The following is a 20,565-nucleotide window of genomic DNA, read 5'->3' as shown; positions in this document are numbered from 1 at the left end:
TCTACTTCAATAAGTGCAATACACTCAGTCATGTTGGGGTTGGTTCTCATTAGTGTGGACTTGTATACCTTTCTTTGTAGTTTCTACACGTACAAACATGGCAAAGTCTAGGGTTGTGTTGTTTGTTCATCTTATGTCATTAAGTATTATGTTTGTTGCAGGTATCAAGTGAGTTTTTATGTTTTGGCAATTTATTTTCTGTGTTTTCTATGTGATGTATTTTACAGATTATGTAAGGTTGTTCGCAAACATAAAGCTTACTTCAGTGTTGTTTTTTCAGTGAAAACTTTTAATCATCATCTTCTGTATTAGAGGAAAAATATTTAATGATAATAATAAGGCAAGTGTTAAAGGGGATATAGTGTCGATTTTAAGACAAGTGTATATGACTATGTCCTACAAGCACACTTGCCTTATTTAGTTCTTAATTTAATTAATTAATTAATTTGTTAATTGTTAACACTGTCTGTCTATCTGTCTGTCTATCTATCTTTCTATCTATCTATCTATCTATCTATCTATCTATCTATCTGTCTATCTATCTATCTATCTATCTCTCTATCTATCTATCATCAAGTACACTATGGACAGATATTATGTTTTATTTCAAATTATTTAGAGAGCACCTCTGGTCATTATGCTAATCACAGTTTATTACACAGAAATATGATTTGTAATAAGGATTCTATAATTGTGAGGGTCCAGCTTTGGGGTAATAATGTGTATTAACTCAGTGATAACTATGAATATGAATGGTTGATACTGTAGTAACTCAACTTACCCCAGAGGGGGCAACACAATAGTTGCAGTGTTTTCGCAGGGTTAATCAAGGATGGGGATACCTGGCTGTCAAACAGCTAAATAGCTATATGCCACTCAACAGTGACAATCACAGGCTTCTCTACTCTACAAAGTTACAAAGTATCTGTATCAATGTTTCATTTTGCTGTGAATTGAATATGTACGACAGTGTTTTCAAGTTCTTTATAGTGTGTCATCATTGATCTGGGTGGTAGCCCTTGTTTTGTGTGCGTGTGTGTGTGTGTGTGTTGGAGAAGGAGAGAGAGAGAGTCAGGTTTGGTCTGAATAGTCCAATATGAATGTTATCCGCTGATCTACTGTAAGACTGCATTGCCTGTTCTTTTCAGCTGTTTGTTACTGTTTATTATATAAAATAAACTGACATTCACCTTTTGTCTGAGGTTTGTGTATTTCAATAAAGAAGTGCTAGTATTAGTCACAAATAACAATAAGAGTCTAGGTTGTATGCAAAATTGGGCTACATATAATATACAATCTTAGGCTAGTGTGTTACTGCTAAAGAACATGCGGTTTCTAATTTTATGTAGGATACTTATAACCTGTAGGCTAATCTCTGCCCCTAAGAAGAACACACACTACAAAACAATAACGTAGTAGACATGGGCCTAAGACGTCTTATTAAGCAAACATGTTATGGGTAAATCGATTCTTTCCGACATGATTATTGTGTTTAGAGACCCGTAAAGTGAAGACATAACATCGCACTTGCTGACTACTGCTACAACGTAGGCGTTGTGAAGGTACGCGAATACGAAATCGCTTTTCAATGCACTCTTACCGGACCCTTCTCACTTTCCGTAGTTGTCATCGCTCACAGAGATACTACAGAAGCTAAACAAAGTTAGCTGTAGTCTGCGTGCTAGCAGTAGGTAGAATATATGCCGTTGGACATGCCTATCCTAACTCTAGTTTGGCTCTGTGTTTTTAGGTATTGATGTCCATCGTAAAGTGATATAACTTTACAGTCTCAGCGCTTTCTTGACAGATTCCCGGTTTGCTCGTTGCTCGCAATGTGTTCATGGGTCGAGGCAAACGGTCGAGGTCACATTGCTAAATCGACGTTAGCTACTTTTAGAATAATAACCGTATTCTGCTGAATGTCACAATGTTGACAACGTTGTCGAGGTTTAAAGCCCCGAGGTGTCTTTGTCCAGACATACTTTTAGGATACATATTTAGACAAGGAAGGAATGAGTTGAGCTTATTCAGCCACGGTAGTTCTCCAGTGTCATCAGCGGCGTGGAGACGGAAAGCCGCCGGCGGTGTCAGAGATGTCAGCACTACCTGCACGCGGGGCGCCAAGGTCCGAGGAAACCACAAGAAAGAAATGTCTGAAAAGAAACTGGTATGTGTGTAAGCTATGTTCATCATACCATATATTCCACCACCAATCAGAGTTGCTTGATTCTGAAAACTAATGAAGCCAACTGTATAACATTATATTTTGTTGTGGCCCCATAGACCCGTTACTTTGTTGACCATCGCCATGTGAAGCTGGTGGCCGGGTCAGGTGGTAAAGGAGCCAGCACCTTTCACAGTGAGCCCCGGAAAGAGTGGGGCGGACCAGATGGAGGGAATGGAGGTGATGGGGGAAACATCATCATTAAAGGTAAGCGATTGTGTGCTGAGACTGACACTGGTCTGTTTACCATGTGTTGTACAACTTAGCCATCCTATGTACACACTCATTATGTTGAAATGCAGGCTGCTGCTGGAAAGTAGCTGGACTTTTGTGAGGAAATCAGTGCTGTTGAAAGGTTTCATGTCAACATAGTCAATGACAGAGTCTCAATATGATTAGGCTCCATGCTGCCTGCATCATGCCACAAGGTGTTTCCATCTGTATCCCTTATTTGCGTGCTTTCAGTTAACCGGCTTGTCAAATCATTGGCGCAAGTAGCTCCGGTTTACAAGGGAGAGGATGGGCAATCTGGGGGCAACAAGAACTGTTACGGTCGGAATGGCAGCTCAACCTACATTTTTGTGAGTCCATACATTCGCTTACGGATGGAATCTAACCTACAAACAGTTCTGTCATATTTTTACTACATGTAAAACCTGGTGCCTGATCTGACGCTCTGATATTTTTCCCTTCGCAAAGGTACCATTAGGCACCGTGGTGAAGGAGCAGGGCAAGACAGTAGTGGACCTTTCTGAGCACGGCCAGGAGTATCTGGCTGTATTTGGAGGGGCCGGGGGGAAGGGGAACCGATTCTTTCTGTCCAACGAGAACCGTGCCCCGATGTCAGCCACCCCAGGAATTAAGGGCCAGGAGAGGGTCCTCCAGCTAGAGCTACGCACCATGGCCCATGCTGGACTGGTGAGGAAAAAGGAAAATGTTGAACTAGGGAGTACCTTGGGTTATTGTAGCTTCCTGGCTATGATATAAGCCCGAAAATCGTCAGTCATCGTTCTGAACAGAGAGAAAAAAGAACAGCTCCATTCTCCTCTCATGAATCACAGGACAGGAGAAACTGATAAAGATGACTAACGATTTTCGGACTTATATCATGGTCAGGAAGCTACTACAACCCAAAGTACTCCAAGTTTAAACATCACTTTAAGCTTATGTTATGAAAGAGCATTGGCATAATGGTGTATTTAAGTGTATTGGTGCATTCAGCACTGCAAAAGCACTTGATATTGGTAGATGTATTGTAAAAGTAATGAATTGATTTTTTTTTCTCTACCACGTCAGGTTGGATTTCCAAACGCAGGGAAATCATCGTTGTTGAGGGCCATCTCCAATGCCAAGCCTGCTGTAGCTGCCTACCCTTTTACAACACTCAACCCACATGTGGGCATTGTTAAGTACAGGGATCATGAGCAAGTAGCAGGTAGTTGATTTTAGGCCAACTGTGATACAGCACACTGATTTTGTAAAGGATAAAGACAATCATGCACTGCATAATTTGTATTGTGATGTATATTGCTGTTTTCTTACATACACTGTAATGCAAGGGCATCTTCTACAACACATTAGAAAATCGATATTCTTGTCCCGTTTTGTAAATATTCTGTTCCCCTCGCTCTGTCCAGTGGCTGACATCCCGGGCATCATCCGTGGGGCTCATCAGAACCGCGGCCTGGGCGTCTCTTTCCTGCGACACATAGAGCGCTGTCGGTTCCTGCTCTTCGTTCTGGACCTGTCTGCTCCAGAACCTTGGACCCAGCTGCAGCACCTGCGCTACGAACTAGAACAGTATGAGCGCGGTCTGTCCCACCGGCCTCACGCCATCATCGCCAACAAAATGGACCTGCCAGAGGCCCGGGGGAAGCTAGAGACCCTAAAGAGCCACGTCACCCAGAGGGTCATCCCCCTGTCGGCTCTCACAGGACAGAACACAGAGGAGCTCGTCCTGCACCTCAGAGAGCTGTATGATGGATACCTCCAGGGAGAAGGCAGCGGGGCAGGCACAACCACCAGGTGGTAGTAAAAACAGTTTCCTCAACTCATAATGTTCTGTGGTTTGTAAGTATATTTGTGTTACTGTAACATATGAAATGTATTTAAATTGTTTAATAAATTTATTTGAAAACATTGGCAGTTTGTATATTTTTTTATTAGTTTATTGTGATTTGTAGCATAATGTTTGATACATGTTATACATTGAAAGTATTTTTGAGATTCATTGAAAGTTTTTAATACAATTTACACAAAACAATATGCAGTACAGAGTTTTGACAAGGCAAAAGGACCGCAGATTACAGGTTAAAAGAAAACCTTAAATTTCTAAATTTTGAGTACTTTAAGATAAGATAGAACTTTATTGATCCCCTTGGGGAAATTCAGGAATTTAGTATTAGTAGAAAGCCTTAGAAAGTCAATGTATCAAGATGAATACCGTAACTTTTAAACTGTAAAAATAAAGATTGAAGGATATTTTACATTTATATATGATATATTTAGCAATGACTATGAAGACAATGTGGGGACTGTGGATTGACAAGGAAGACACCACATCTAATACATTCATTGATAATGTTTTCAGTGTCTGTCCAAAAACCCCTTGTAAAGGAACAGTGACAAAACAGACGCGTAAAAAAAAATACACAAGCTCCCAGTCTCTAACTTTTGTTAGACTGTTGTGTATCACTATGCCAAATGTTATAATTTTACATGTTCTGACTGATTACTTAGGACACAAACTTTACCCAATAAATGAGAGTAAACATAATTCCAAAATGAACCAGCAGAGGGTGTGCATCCTTCATCTTTAAGAATAACTTGCATTACCTCATTAATTGAACAGTTTTTGGGTTAATATCAAACCCAGAAAAAAAAATCTGATCTGTGGTCAATATAGCCAGGGAGCACTGAAGGTAATTAAGGCTGATTATATCAGGGAGCTGTTGTGATGTCACAGTACTTTTTCCCTTCCATTAATTCACTGTCAGCTATAATTTAACCCAGGCAAGAGAAACAAATCATGCTGATTGGAGGAATAGTGGTGAGCAACAGACCTTATTTAAAAGAATAAAGGAATCTGGTAGATTCGCAAAGCAGGAGCAAACTGATCCCATTCTGTTTCTGGATTGCTGAGGGGTGTTTTTGTTTGTTTGGAGGCTGAAAAACAACACCAGGAGTAGCGTGAGGGTCAACTGACCTCTGACCCCATGACACTGTTGCTTGTGTGTTCAGCAGGTGATGGATGTTTATACTGGGTACTGCTGCTGCTGCTAACTTGATTTTGAGTAGCAAGTAAGAGCAGGGTCACCATTTTTAAGGATGATACACTGATGATACACTTTAATATGTGACGTCACTTCATTGAGAAAAATGCTTTGCAAATATATTTGTGTATTTCGTAGTTTGAATCAGGCCAGAAGTAAAACCTGAACCTGGTTTCACAGTGACAGTTCAAGTCATGTGATGTGATGGATTTGACTATTTGACTCTATGCAGCAATGCTGTGCTCAGATAAGCGATCAAAGCGGAGTAAAGCAGAGGAATAAAAAAAATTCTAGCCAATCAAAAAATAAATGATAAGGCCTTAGCCAATTAGATTCATCTAATCATGAAAATTTGCTGTAGTAGTAGAAATGTACAGTCAGTGGGCCTTTTCTCATGACTAGTCATCAGAGCTGCATAATGCATTCTGGTTAAAGGAAGCATTCATCAAACTGTGGGAGGAAGAGATGAAAAGCATTGGAGTGGATGGAGGAGTTGAGAGGGAGAAAGGAAGTTTTCATCCTCGGGACAAATGGCATGCGGATGATGTTAAGGACTAGAAACGCTGGAGTAAATGGCCTGAGCTGTGGTATAGAGTTGAAAGCCTGAGTGGAAACTGGCCACTGTTGTAGTCTCCTGTTCTTTTAAAGGGCGGCCTACATCAACCACCTGCCTGAGGCCAGTGTTGTTATGGAGGCTGCTGTGTCACATTTTCTGTGTCAGTGGACCCTGATACATGACTGATGTAAGCTAGCTTCACTGAAGTTAGGATGACTGCTTCCTCTCTTACACATTTAAGGTCACTGGCAGGGTGTCATTTGTGCTTGAGAAAGTTGTTCTGAGCGTGGCTTCATGTTTATGAAAACATGGCTTTTTGTGCTCTTTTTGTTTGTGCTCTGGCTCATGTTTTGAAGTCCGCTCCCTCTCTCCACAGCTCAGCATGTGAGAGGAATGGACAATCAGAGTGAGAAAAGGGCCAGAATCCTATGGGACTACCTACGTCTGCATCAGCTTCTGGAAAAGGCAAGGTGTACTATGTACTTGTAATATGTGATGAACTGTTGTATGATCATTTATATCATCAAATACATCTAAGAACTTCTCCCTTGAAATTGTCATCACATCTATTAGCCATTTCACTTATGTTATAACAACGTAAAACTCATTATAAAACTGACATCGTAGATAATGCAGATATCATAATTGTCATTATACTGCTCAATATCCTCCTTATATGATAATAATTGCTCAAAATGACATTATGACCCATTTGTTATTAGGCGTGACAGTACATACTGTTTGTTCTCAGAGTGATGTGATAATTGGCCTGGGTTGCCATGACCTGCGTGTTGCTGAGAGGTCAGCTGCTCTCTTCTTGGAGGGATGGGCTCCATGGCTGCTCTTCACTGGCTACCTGGGCAAGCAGACTGCAGGTCAGCAAGGGCATACTCATGGTTTTTTCTTGCTTTCTTGCTTTCTTGTTGTCTCTTTCTCTCTCTCTGCCACACACACCTATTAGTTTCCATCCAGTTTTATATTTATATCAGTAATCAGCCGTGCATATTTCAAATAGGTGTGTGGACCAGACGAGAGGCTGATGTTTTTCTGGAGGTGGCGCTGAGGATGGGGGTTCCCAGGAGGAACATCTTGTTGGAGACTGAGGCCACCAACACTGGGGAGAATATTCGCTTCTCCCACAGAGTCCTTAAGGAGAACAACATCCCAGGTGGGACATCTGTAGCCATTTCTATGATTATAGCATTTCTGAGAAACAAGCGGGCAGCAGGTTCAGGTACACTGAACCTCTTTCCTGGTTATAATGATTATCTCATGAAACTTCACAAACATGAACACTTACCCACTGAGCCATCAAAGCTGTTTTATCAACATTTAGATTGTTTTGTCTATTCCACTGATACTACTTATGTGTTTCTCACTTCCACCACAGCCTCCAGAGTGATCCTGGTGCAGCAGCCCTTCATGGAGCGCCGGGTTTATGCTACCTTCCTGTGTCAGTGGCCTGAGCAGGTGGAGCTCACACGCGCTATCGTGACCTCTCCCCAGATGGACATCTCCGCATACCCCCACCCCACTGTGGGCACAGCCTTGGATCTCATCTCTTACATGCTTGGTACTTTCTATCACTCTTTCAACACCACTGCTGTGTGTCTGCTCGATATTGACTGCTTTAAGCTTTTGCTATTCTGCACATGTGCTGTTTTTTTATTTTCTTGTCCTATATTATCCAGGCGTGGTCGAGAGAATCCGGGACTATCCTCAGAAAGGCTTCCAGGTGGAACAGGAGCTCACACCCAGCGTCCTCTCTGCCTACCACTGGTTCCTCCAGGCCGGCTACAGACCCAAGTAGACAACACACATGAGATGTATTTCAAGACCTCACACAATTATGTTTTTCTCCCCCAATGATGCCAATGCAGTGCAATTACAAAAATAAAATAAAATGCATTGAGGTAAATACTTTTAAACTCTGATTAGTGTTTACATATCATTCACTTGCTCATAACATGTGCTGTATATTGAGGCCCACACCAGCAGAGATGTATTTTGGTTATTACAGATCATTTTTAGAAACACAATACTTCAATCTTCCAAACTCATTTGGGTTAAGCAAGAATTAGGATTAATTAATATTTAATTATTATTAAACCTTAATTTACATGGCTAAATGATGCGTGAAAATGCACAGGTGAAAATGAATATGCATCTGCATCAGTCCTTTATCCATTCACACTATGTACTATAAAGGGCAATATGAATGGCTATAGTTAATGTAGTAATTTCATTATTCATACAACCACAAGAGGTCGATATTTAGTAGTTAATGGAGCGTAAAATGGGTTGTGTTTTGACACCCAAACCAGAGCATAGACTACTGTTGAATTGTCGAAGGCTGGTAAAATATTATGGGCATTTTATCTTGTAAAAGAGAACATACAATTCCATCTAAAATGCATCATTGTCTTATATAATCTGCATGTCACACAGATTTTGATTTTAATTTTGAAATTACTTAGGGGGAGGAAAGAGCTAATTGCTCACAGTTTGTCCTGTGAAGACAGGAAGGTGGTTGTTTTCATCTTCTGTATTGAATATGACAGGTGCAGGTGCTGGAGAGCTGTATTTTCTCTCCACGATAGTGTATTTCTCTGCTTTCTGACGGGGGAGCAAGCACACAGTCACTTTCTAGTAGCATTTTTTAAACAATTTTGATAATATTGCCCCATCTTAAAATACCATATTTGTTTAAACTTTTGCAATGAAGATAACTCTGGATTTTTGTCTAGAATTTCCAGAGGTTGCTTATCGACCATCTATAAGTCAAGTCTTGCACAGTCATGCAAGACTACAATAAAACTTTTATTGTAATCTTGCATGAGTGTGTCCAGCAAGTCAGACAATAATTCATATGTGACAGAATCATAGCATTTCTTATGTACCTAAAATTTACCAGTTTAATTCTATTACTGTTACTTTTTTTAACTTGTTTTCGGAAGCTGAGTTGTTGTGAATCAATTATGATACTTAAGTATTTAAATTCATGAGGAGAACGTGCACACATTTTTGCTCATATTATAAATTCTTATAAAAATTTTGCTCACTAGAACATTTCACCCTGTTTATAAAACACTATAAAACAGAATTAAAAAATAATCTGTTAATAAATATTTGTTTATGAATATAACATTTTATCATATTACCCTCAATTCATGCATGTAATGTATTGTAGGAGTTAATATTCTATAATATTTTGTATCTGTATGCTTTTCTTTTTATTCTTTCAAACTGTATCACTTTGCGTAAACAAGAAGTTCAGTTGGAGGAACAAAAAATATGCTTTTAAAAACCCTTCATTCTTTTATCAATATCGCTTATCCCGCTATCAGAAAGATTTTCATATAACATTAATCCTTACCAGCATTGTGAGAAAACATGTTGGTATTATTTCCGTTTTATATCCACATTATGTGCTCTCATACTGTATTTAGCCTCAGAGAATGTGCTTTCCTCGATGAATGGGTTTGTTTGTGTGTGTGTGTGTGTGTGTGTGTGTGTGTGTGTGTGTGCCATTTTGTTGCTTATTATTTTAAGAAGGTGCCATTTTTGGGTTGGGCTCCATGGTTAGGATTACAGTTAGGGTTGGGTTAAGGCTTTAGGGTACAGGTTAGGGTTAAGCATTTAGTAGTCAGGGCTAAAGTTAAGGCAATTAATGGCACTGCAGGTATAGTCAGACAGATGTTTGTGTGTACATATGTATGTATGTGTGTGGATGTGTGTTTGTGTGGATTTTTTGTTGATGTCTGCAATGAAGTACCGAAGTTTGTTTATTTATTTATTTATTTATAAGGACAACACAGTTGACTTCTGATCTACCTGATCTGTGTCTATTCATAATTGTATTAGAATGTATATTTTTTATATACATTCCAAATTCAAAGTAAGTAAACAGGCTGACCGATACCTACTTTTACAAATTTGCATTTTCCCAGATGAAGCTGTCTTTTGCTCAAAAGTAGTGTACTGTCAGCTGTCAAGTAGTGCTTCAATGTGATTTATTACCATAATAGCCTAGGAAATTACAGTGTGGGCTGCACCTCACAGAGTATAGACTGCATACTGTATATTGTCTGCCTCCACAATTTTTTTCTTGTTGCTCTTGCATGCATGGGCAGACACATGCGGGCATACACACACACACGCACACACGTCCTTGTACTGCTATTCTCATGAGGACCATCCTTTGACTACATTCATTTCCTATCCTAACCCTAACCCTCACCCTCACCACAACATGCCTGACATTAACCCTTATCCATAACCTTAATCTAAAACCAAGCCCTAACCCTAAAACAGCCCTTTGAAGATTTGAAGAAATGAAGACCGGTCAAAATGACCTCACTTCGCAGATTCTCACAAAGATAGGAGTACAGGAACACGCACACACACTCACACACACACATACACACACACAGACACACACACACAAAACCGGCTTAACAAGATCGTTGATTCGCTGTATTTCCCTGTAATGATAGCTCATCAGTTGAATCAGTAAGCATCAGACTTCCATGGAAGGGCTCAGCCAGCCGTGCCCATTGTTCTATGACTTATCATAACATGGCTGCTTTGTAATTCTGCCCCACTAACTCACTCTCTCCACAACAACACAACAGTCTACCTGAAACCCAAAACACATTCACAACATGCCAGTAAAAGCCAAGTGGGGAGCACAGACAGGGAGGGGGAGGAGAGAGAAAGAGAAGGAGAGAGAGAGAGAGAGAGAGAGAGAGGGAGAAAACACACAAAGAAGAAAGAGGGCGAGAGAGCTGACAACACATTGACTAACTATGCTGCTCTGTGGACTGAACTGCAATCTAAGATTAGAACATTTTATTACAATGTGTATGTAACAGTGTAAAGTTGTTTTTTTCCAACAATGTCATTTATCTATGATGTCGTGCATCATAATTTCAACACAGAAAAATGACTTTGACACTGATCATTATTTACATATTATTCAGCTGCTTGTGAAAAGTATTGTACAGTGAGGCTCACACCGACAGATAAGTTGCCCAAAGTTTTGTTGATTACAGATAATTTTTGGAAATAAGCATTTATACAGCAGTTCATGTTTTAGACTCCACTGTCTCAACAAATAGTGACTTTACATATTGTAATGTGAATCTTATTTTACATTTAAAACATTAATTCCTTGTGGTAAATCAGCGGTATTCAAGCATATTCCACTTTGCATGGACTGGTTAAATGTCATTGCTGTCAACAACAGCCCAAAGCCATTGTCGCCCAACCCATTACCGTCATAAAAGCAAATTGTGTTGTAACCAATTCACTGTTATAACTAGTGAACTTTGGGATTGATAATTTGATGAAAAAATATCATTACACATAATTTGAATATGCGATTGCATGTTTTCCTAGCTGGATCATAGGACAAGGCTTCCATGGCTAGAGTCCTTCCATTGCACAGCCGTTTTTCTTAGGCGGTGGCATCAGGCCCGCAGACCGAGGCCAGCGTGTTGAACTTGGGCCCCAGGTCCAAGACCATGTCTGTGTCAAAGGGGATCTCTGGGATGGAGATAGCATCTAGCTCGGAGTCGGTTCCTGTCTCCCCCTCCTCAGCATAGAAGTTCGGGGCATAATCACCCAGCTCCTCTCCCGGTGCCTGGAGAGTGTACATCATCTATGCAGAGGAGGAAATGATGAAAAGGAGAATCAGTGTTAGAAAATAAACAATATAAACTGTATAAGTAGAATTGATCAAATTATTGTCATTACCTTCCCTAGTGTGTTGAGCAGGACTTCACGTGAGAATAAATAACCGCTCTCTCCCCATCTAGAATATTTACCACTCGTCATTGTACTCTGGAGGATCAGAAGCAAATAGTTATTTGGTCATAAAGACATCAGACACTAGAGTATTGCAAAAAATAGAAAAGCTTGCTTTAATTAACTTTGTAAATCCATTTTTCCTAGTTGCACTCTAAACATGTGAAGCAAAAAAGTCACAAGTGCAATATGTGACAGAAAAAGGGCTCATAGTGTAAAAGGCAGTTTTTAGCCTGCAGTACCGTGTGCATAGAGTTTCCCTGCTGATACCGTCCAGATCTTCGGCTCTGGTACGTGGAATACTCCGAATAGGCCTGTCCTCCTCTCATACTTGATGATTTAGATATTGTCTGGAAAATGAAACATTTCGATACATTATACTGTACATTTCAGCAACTTTGTAAATACTCCACAACTTAATGCGTTGCAAAATGTCACTGTTCAATAGACTGATAGACATCTGCCTTTTTGAGCTTGCTATTACTGTAAATTAATCTAGAAGACGTTACGTTACGTTGGATTTCCTTCCCTTTTTGGCCATCCCCTTGCTTTAAAGTAATAGTAGGAGTAGTAATAGTAGTAGGAGTAGTCAGGGTGCGAATTGCCGGGGGGGATGGGGGGGATTTCCCTCCCTCTGCTTTTGATATTCCCCCCTCTGGTCATTCATTTTTATCGCCGGTGGGGATACGTTTTATCCCTGCTTCTGATCAGACTGAATTAAATAAATGCATTTCCTATGCCCGACAGTTAGATTGCGCAATGAAATGCAATCGCAGGTGGGGACACGCTTCCCCCCACTCTCTGGCATGTTTTATTCTGTCAGTAAATTAAATACATGTATTTCTCCAATATGACAGTACATGGCGCAAACAACTTCCAAAAAAAAACGCATGGATTATAGAAGGTGCGTTCTTTCCAGCTCATAAATTTGCAGAGCTGTGGATAAAAGAAGGGCGACCAAGTGTAAAAAGAAAAGGAGGTCCGTCATCAACACTAATTATTTTGCTAAAAGAACGGTATGTGAGAAATCTTTCTTCCTTTCGTCAGCATCGCTGCTGTCCACAAACACGTGCTGACTGGCACACAGCTGGCATCACCTGCGGGCCAGACGCATAAAACTGTAGATTCAAGCCAAAGCAGCCACTGTATTACGCACAGCCATTACGCACCGGCACCGCTGTATATTTTGAGCCATAATGGCCCGATTGATCACACCAGTAGGTCTGATTTATTATCTGATGTGCGTTATTCCTATTCCCACATTACTGTACGATATGGTGACAATATGTAAACCTTACTCCACTAGAATAGAAATCAGGCTTGTAGAAAAGGGATGTAAACGCACGCATGTATTACATTTAAGGCTCAAAATAAAATGTCGCACAAATTCCCTCTTTTATATTATCCTTCTCTTTGCCACATAGCTATATCACACTCACCGGGAGCTGACACAAGCATGCATGAGTGTAGCCTATGCATGCTTGCGTGGAGGTATGCAAGCATGCATACACGGCATTCTCCTACTCAGAATCTCTCTCTCTCTCTCTCTCTGTGGCTCATACGACATACGGATATGGTCATGATATATATGGACTTTTATGGATAGAATTCGTTGGGGAACAATAATATGTGTATGATAGGGGTTTGCACTTGTATTTTTCATTTTCACGCCTCCTTGTGTAAAATATCACCCGACAAAAATGCATTCCAAAAATATCCCCCCCATCTGTTTTTTTTTTTTTACAAATCGCACCCTGGGAGTAGTAGCAGTAGTAGTAATAGTGGTAGTAGTAATATTTGCAGTAGTAGGAGTAATAGTAGTAGTAGTAGTAGTAGTAGTAGTACAGTAGTAACATGTATATAATGTGTATATTGAGATATATATACAGTATATAAGGATCCCACATAGTATAGAGGGTAATTTTTAGATTGCAGTACCCTGCCTACAGAGTTCCCTAGCCGGAACTGTCCACCTCCTACGCTGTTTCCTTGGTACATGGAATACTCTGAACGGGCTCGTCCTGCTCCCATACTTGCTGACCTGGTTAGTGACTGGAAAACAAAAGACAAGACATGATCACATTTAAATAACGTTTGAAATACTATATAACTTGAATGAGTTGCAATACATCACTGTACATTAGAGTGAGAGATATGTGCCTTTATAAGCTTGTTATTAAGTTAACCTAGAGGACATTTCACATCACTTACTTGCTTCATCTTCATTGTTGAAGACTTGGAGGTTGTTTGGATTACTTGCTCGTTTTGACTGTCTCCTTGATTTAAGTTATGTAAAACCACCTGTCATACAATTAAAGATAATCTTGTTATTTTTAACCCACAGTTATATTTCATCAGTATTCAGAGTACAATAATTCATAAACTACGAAAAATAACCTCACTTTGCAACTGATAACAATGCTTATACAACTTTGAAATTGGTTTAATAGGACTGAGGGTCTACGTAATTTACTCAGCGCATAAATGCTAATTTTCAAATTCTAGTTGAAGAAAATGAAAAACACCAATGTTTTCATATTACAGCAACAATCGGGTATGGGTAATTTTATACGTATGTATTTTAATTATATATGTATTAACCTTGCAATCAGTTCCCAGGCTCTCGGTGTTACATGTCATCAGATATTCTCCTGAACCTTCATCTGGCATGAGCTTGCTCTCCCTCTTGCATGACAACAGAAAAGCCAAAAGCAGAATGCCTGCAACATAAAGAATATCACCACACACTGAACACAAACCAAATCAGCAGTAATAATTATACAGTGTTATGTCCTGAAAGAGGCATTTAAGATTTACTCATAACAACAAAGACTCTGTGTCATATATGCAAAGCAGCCTACACAGTTCAGCAGTATTGCAGAGAGGAGGCAAGTGAATGATCTTGCTCAGTGTGGTCTGTAGACATTGCCATGCCTCCTAACGGCCACTAGGGGTCAGATAGGCTAACCGTGAGTGAGTGAGTGAGTGAGTGAGCGGGTGAGTGAGTGAGTGAGCGAATGAGTTACTTTACAGATCCATGAGTTGCTTTGCATCTAAAAATATCAAAATATAATGTGAAGACTGTGTGAAAGAGGCATTTGTTTTATGTTTTTGCACATTATCATCCCACAATAGGGTTATATTATTCTGGAATATAATAATGGATGTGTTATGGTCGTGCCTCCTACCTAGAAGGAGCAGCATGGCAGCAAAAACAATCCCAATTGCTCCTCCTCCCGCTGTGGAGGCAGCGGCTTGGCGGTCACGACAGTTGGGCTTCATCGGGTCTATGCAGTTACACACAGTGACGGACAGGTTGTGGACGACCGACTGGCCCTGCAGGTCAGACACTTCCAGCAGCAGCTCATGGTGTCCAGCATGAACTATGGTTTCTTTCACCAAGTTGACTGAGTAACCTGCACATACAGAATGAATCAGCGGAGTGGTGGTGGTGAGGGTTTTATGTGACATAAATTATGAACATTAATATACAGGAGACTGGATGATTCAATAGCAGTGACATTCTTGTTCTATGATCTCGACTACTTTTGAGCCCCAAAGGGTTTTTTCTGAAGTAACGCTCACCGTTCTCTGGGTCAACACTCCACTTGTCCTTCACATCTCCGAGGAGCTTGAAACGGAAAGGTCCGCCATAGGGGTCTCCGTCGTGGTCAAAGGCTGTGATGTTGGCCAGTGAGGGGGCTTCAGAGAGGCACATGGCCATGGTGTTTACAACCAGGGTGGGAAGATTGTCATTCTGGTCTTTCAGATGGATGTTGAGGGTTCCAGTGCCCGTCATTGGAGGCACACCTGGCAATCATAAACACATATTGTACATTTTCATTTGATGATTGATTTCATTCTAATGTATTCTAAAGAGAATGTGATTGCTGTAGCGGGTGTAACGCATATGTAAACAGATTTCCATACCGCTGTCAACAGCACATATTGTGACTTTATAGATATTGTCCTTCACGAAGGGTGACTCTCTGTCCACGATCTTTGTTGTGGTTATTTTTCCAGTCTTGGAGTCTACTGTGATCCAATCTGCAGGATCCTCTTCTTTCATGTATCTATAACACACATTTGCGGTCTGTTAGAAATTCCTAGATTCTCCATTGACATCCTAATTTAGAATCAAGAAACTCTGCTTGTTTTTTTGCGGATATGAAATTGTATATAACGCTGTGACTTAAACTTGGAGCTAGTATCTTTGTCACTTACACAAACTTGTTTGCATGGGCGCCATCCAGGTCTATGGCTGTAAACGTCTCCAGATAATGTCCCACAGCAGTGTTCTCCTCCACTGTAACATCTTTGACAGCGTAGGTGAAGATGGGAGGGTCGTTGACATCGTCCACACTCACTGTTACATGGCGAGTGGGTAGAGGCGGTACCAGCCCTGTTCCAGACTCACTGCTGATAGTGTCTACATTCCAAAGACCAGCGGTGGGACGACCCAGGAGTTTGCATGAGTAATAAGGGCCTTCGTTCTCTACTCTGACAGTCAAGTTCTTCAGAGAATCTGTCTCATAGTCCAGATACTGTAAAAGAAGTGAGGATTGAATGTTGGTATAGAGACAAATATCAAAATTCATGTTACAATGTGATTCTTTTATGCCTTCATCAACATCCTAATCTACAGGTTAAAGGAATAGCAGTCTACTAAGTCTCACTCACTTCCTCAGTTTTACTAGACTTCTGTCTTTAGCATTTGTTAGCATTGCTGGTGCAATGCATCCGGTCAATGGGCCCAAAAACACTTTTCTGAAAGAAATATTTTTGGAGTCCTTCTGTCTAAAACACCATTGTGTAACGGGTAGGCAACAGTGTTATATGTGCTTTTTCAGAGAGATGTTTTTAGACTCATTTAATTTCATCAGTATTGCTAACAAATGCTAACAACTTCTGCTTCCAGTATTTCTACTATTAAAACACTGAAGCAAGAGCGCTTTGGATGAGGTGAATGACAGGCAACTGCCAAAAATAAAGGAAACACATGAGTGAATGAGGGATACAAAGTATAGTGAAAGCAGGTGCGTTTCCACAGGTGTGGTTCCCAAAATAAATAAGCAATTTGCATGCCATCATCAGGGTGACGTATAAAAATGCAAAGTAGACCCATTTGCCCATTATTTTGGCTACCGTGGTTTGAAGAGGACATCTCAATGACTTTGAGAGAGGGTTGAATCCAGAGTCCAGAATTTGAATGGGAGGGACTCTGTAGTCAGTGCTTGGGATGCTTAAAGTCCTTTTTACATGTAAAAATTCACATTTGTGAGTGGAACTGTGCAAAGACCACAGACAGTGGTCAACAGAAAAGTGGAAAAAGTCATCTCAGGGTAGTCATCCTTCAACCTTTTCTCAACAAGCAGATGAGTACGAGTGGCACTGTTATGGTGTGCGCTGCATTTTCCTGGTATAGTTTAGGTCCGCTGAACCCCTTGGAGGGTAAAGTAAATGCCAATAAATACGAAGCCATTCTCCCATCTACAGGGCATGAATGATGTCAAAATGCACTGAAGCTGTTCTGGGAGCTTCTGATGGTCCAATGTTCTTTTATACCCGTGTATATTGGTGTTTCCATTATTTTGGCAATTACCTGTAGCTTGAAAATATGTGTGTGATCAAAAACATACCTTATCCACATACAGGAGCCCTTCATTTGTCTCAGGATCAGTAGTGATTCTGAAGTTCTTGTTTGTGTCTCCTTGGATTTCATATTTAGCCCTCCAGGCTGCTGTACCTTTGGTGTCTTTGTCTGAAACTTGGAGTCGCAACACAAGCACGTTTTCCTCTTTTTCCTTGACCCTTCCTGGACCCTGGGACAAAATGGAAATAGAAATTTTATCATAATTCTAGGTAAAATTGTCTTACATGATCTTACATCTATAAAGGAGAGGAAAGAGCTAATTGCTCACAGTTTGTCCTGTGAAGACAGGAAGGTGGTTGTTTCCATCTTCTATATTGATTATGACAGTGCAGGTGCTGGAGAGCTGTATTTTCTCTCCACGATCTTTAGCCTCCACTAGGATAGTGTATTTATCCGCTTTCTGACAGGGGAGCAAGCACACAGTCACTTTCAAAAATTGACATTCAACATTTTTAATTTTTTAATTTTTTTAATTTAAGGAGATGGCAATGCTTAGATCGACTCACCTCATAGTCCAGACACCCTTTAAATTCAATGGTTCCAGTTTCATCATTCTGCTTTATGCTGAACTCCACATCAGATGGTTTAGGAGTGACAGAGACTATTCTCAAATCAAATGTGCCATTGTTGGTCGCACTGTTGTCTCCATCCGTTGCCTTAACAGTGAGCAAAAATGTGCCTGGCAGCATTGGAAAAAACGTAGTTATTTATACCCAGAACATTGAGTTTTACAAACATTTTAATTAATGTAAATGATCAATTCACGATAATAGCAGTAAACAATTACATAATCTATTTGTGGGGTAGTTTAAAATAAATACAAAATTTACCTTGTGAGGTTGACTCTTTTAGGTTGATCTCATATGTTTGCCTCTCAAAAACAGGAGGGTGGTCATTTACGTCCAAAATCTGCACCTCAACTCCTAGTCGTGTGTCTATAACATTTCTGTTTGTATCATATGCCTCAAACGTCAGCTGTAATGCAATATGACAAACTGAGATGAGATTATAGAAAATAAATATTCAACACATATGGACCCCCCTCCCGCGCACACACACACACACACACACACACACACACACACACACACACTATGATATACAGTAGATGATACGTCCTACCAACCTTAAGTTTATTGTACTGCTCATAGTCCACTTTGCCATGGACAGTGATCTCTCCTGTTTCACTGTTGACTTGTAATATGTTCTTTGGATCCTTTTCAACACCTTGACCATTCAGTTTGAGGAGTGTGAACTTCTTCTCAACTTCAATCTGTAGGAGGTCAAAACACAACAGCAGTGATTATTGTGATGACGGTCTGTATTTCTGCATGTCCGTGTCTTCCTGTATGTATTGAACACATCCATACATTATGATATTCGGTTTAGTAGATACTCACCATGCCCAGCCTATATGGGAACGGTCCTTTATTTTCTTCCTCAATAGAAAAGGAATCTATAATCCAGTTTCTCTTCTGTCGCTGCAAAATATCTGAAGACGATCTGTGGATTCCCAGACACTACAGACGCATAGAGAGATGCATTTGTCCAATAAACAGTTCATCCAAAATTCAAATGAAACTTTTCTCTGCTTTGTAGCTTGAAAATAAATAAATAAATACTTGAATACTTTGACGCTGAACTGAATGTTTTTTCCTGCCATGCATTTTCAAAACACCCTTCCATTACATTTGATGGAAAACTCCCCCTCACCCCAAAAATGAGACATATTCAACTGAAGAGTTCATTTTCAAGACGCTAGATATCCAAAAATCATTACCTGAGTTTTGCCATTTTTATTAATCAAGGTTTTAAGTTCTGGAGTTTAAATTTAAAAGCACAAAACATACATAATATATGTATGCATTTTGTGCTATCAATAATTTCGTAAGTGCAGGTGTCCCTTTTTTTCAAACTTATGTTATCTTATTATTACTTATTATATTTATTAACTCATTTTGGAATAAATCTCACTATTATATGAGAGTCAATCAGTTTTTGTGAGTAACAAATCTTTCAGAAAGCTCTAGTCCAATGAAACAAGATTGCAATGATACTGAGACAAAACCTGGAGCTGCTCCGTTTGTTTGTTTAGTAGATGTTTGTTTTAACTTTTAATTCTATATGGCTTTCATCTCGTATTAGTGATAAATGTTACCAACCAGAAAATCTGCCCATATGCCTGTACAATTTTAAACATATAAAAAAAAGCAGTGAAAACATTATCTCACATTATCACAGTTGTTGGTGATTTGATCAGTTAATCAGGAAAATGATGGTGACTGAGGACGTATGGCACCTGATTTGTATTGTTCAGAGCACAAATGTCTTTGTAGCGTCCCCTCTCAAATAATAAATCCTAAACGCCCTCATATGAAGTAAGCTGAAACTCCTGATGATGGTCTCTGAATTGTAAGACTCTTAAAAAAACATATACTTTTTAAAAACCATCAGGCTTGTTCTTGGAATTTAAGGCAGAAAGACACGAAGATTAGTCCTTACCAGCATCATGAGAAGACTGATGGGTATTAACTCCATATTATATCCAGGTGATATGTTGTCATGGAATACGTTAGTCCAGAGAATGGACAATTGTCCTTAAATGCACCTGAATGGAAGTGCGACTGCAGGATAATACGGGCTCTGGCTGCAGTATATATGAGTGGGAGGGTTAGTGTTGAATGAGTGATCTCACACGCACACCTGATAGGTTCAGCCAGGAGACTCGGAAACTTTGTCTGGGTGTGTACAGAGTAGACTACATTGTGTGTGTGTGTGTGTGTGTGTGTGTGTTTGTGTTTGTGTTTGTTTGATTTCATAAACTCATAGATTTCATACTGTATGTTTCATTTCTGAGTTTCTGAATTTGGATTAGCCTACAGAAGTGCAACAATTGAGTCAACACAGACAGAACATTAATCCTGTGGGGAATTTCTCCTTTGAGGGGACATTTTATGAAGATACAGCACTATCAGCTAGCAACTAGTGCTTAGGGCCAATGAAAATTTGCATGTAGTATGTAATAACTTTCTCTTTGCCAGGAACTAGGCAG

General features: G+C 40.0%; 3 protein-coding genes across 3 annotated transcripts; 2 read left to right on the top strand and 1 right to left on the bottom strand.

Annotated features, from left to right (window-relative positions):
* Positions 1 to 1,645: 1,645 nt before the first annotated feature.
* mtg2 (mitochondrial ribosome-associated GTPase 2) lies at positions 1,646 to 4,313 on the top strand. The gene is made up of 6 exons (XM_071924568.2): positions 1,646 to 2,167; positions 2,284 to 2,431; positions 2,690 to 2,805; positions 2,924 to 3,142; positions 3,521 to 3,659; positions 3,862 to 4,313. Exons 1-6 carry the CDS (start codon positions 1,928 to 1,930, stop codon positions 4,254 to 4,256), a joined length of 1,257 nt encoding a protein of 418 aa, XP_071780669.1. The 5' UTR covers positions 1,646 to 1,927; the 3' UTR covers positions 4,257 to 4,313.
* Positions 4,314 to 6,445: 2,132 nt separating this feature from the next.
* Positions 6,446 to 8,199, top strand: LOC139931121 (uncharacterized protein SCO4629-like). Its single transcript, XM_071924528.2, has 5 exons — positions 6,446 to 6,517; positions 6,804 to 6,927; positions 7,068 to 7,220; positions 7,443 to 7,625; positions 7,744 to 8,199. Exons 1-5 carry the CDS (start codon positions 6,446 to 6,448, stop codon positions 7,860 to 7,862), a joined length of 651 nt encoding a protein of 216 aa, XP_071780629.2. The 3' UTR covers positions 7,863 to 8,199.
* Positions 8,200 to 10,048: 1,849 nt separating this feature from the next.
* LOC139931130 (cadherin-like protein 26) lies at positions 10,049 to 20,132 on the bottom strand. The gene is made up of 17 exons (XM_078288347.1): positions 20,016 to 20,132; positions 18,914 to 19,033; positions 18,640 to 18,786; positions 18,344 to 18,488; positions 18,020 to 18,192; positions 17,782 to 17,913; positions 17,500 to 17,682; positions 16,085 to 16,404; positions 15,791 to 15,933; positions 15,446 to 15,670; positions 15,049 to 15,276; positions 14,462 to 14,580; positions 14,072 to 14,161; positions 13,799 to 13,912; positions 12,103 to 12,210; positions 11,810 to 11,896; positions 10,049 to 11,714 (listed from the first exon to the last, which is right to left on the bottom strand). The coding sequence occupies exons 1-17, from the start codon at positions 20,049 to 20,051 to the stop codon at positions 11,511 to 11,513; spliced, it is 2,574 nt and encodes an 857-aa protein (XP_078144473.1). The 5' UTR covers positions 20,052 to 20,132; the 3' UTR covers positions 10,049 to 11,510.
* Positions 20,133 to 20,565: the final 433 nt, after the last annotated feature.

The sequence above is a fragment of the Centroberyx gerrardi genome, chromosome 14 (genome assembly GCF_048128805.1).
Source record: "Centroberyx gerrardi isolate f3 chromosome 14, fCenGer3.hap1.cur.20231027, whole genome shotgun sequence".
Lineage (NCBI taxonomy): Eukaryota > Metazoa > Chordata > Actinopteri > Beryciformes > Berycidae > Centroberyx > Centroberyx gerrardi.
This window is presented reverse-complemented; position numbering and strand designations above follow the sequence as displayed.

Excerpts from the sequence above, each read along its gene's own strand:
- mtg2 (XM_071924568.2), top strand. The coding sequence starts at position 1,928 with ATGTTGACAACGTTGTCGAGGTTTAAAGCCCCGAGGTGTCTTTGTCCA. Across the intron at positions 2,432-2,689 it reads GGGAAACATCATCATTAAAG|TTAACCGGCTTGTCAAATCA; the intron begins GTAAGCGATTGT and ends GCGTGCTTTCAG. Across the intron at positions 2,806-2,923 it reads GCAGCTCAACCTACATTTTT|GTACCATTAGGCACCGTGGT; the intron begins GTGAGTCCATAC and ends CCCTTCGCAAAG.
- LOC139931121 (XM_071924528.2), top strand. The coding sequence starts at position 6,446 with ATGGACAATCAGAGTGAGAAAAGGGCCAGAATCCTATGGGACTACCTA. Across the intron at positions 6,518-6,803 it reads TGCATCAGCTTCTGGAAAAG|AGTGATGTGATAATTGGCCT; the intron begins GCAAGGTGTACT and ends GTTTGTTCTCAG. Across the intron at positions 7,626-7,743 it reads TCTCATCTCTTACATGCTTG|GCGTGGTCGAGAGAATCCGG; the intron begins GTACTTTCTATC and ends TATATTATCCAG.
- LOC139931130 (XM_078288347.1), bottom strand. The coding sequence starts at position 20,051 with ATGGAGTTAATACCCATCAGTCTTCTCATGATGCTG. Across the intron at positions 15,277-15,445 it reads GAGTGTTGACCCAGAGAACG|GTTACTCAGTCAACTTGGTG; the intron begins GTGAGCGTTACT and ends CTGTATGTGCAG. Across the intron at positions 14,581-15,048 it reads TGCCATGCTGCTCCTTCTAG|GCATTCTGCTTTTGGCTTTT; the intron begins GTAGGAGGCACG and ends TTTATGTTGCAG.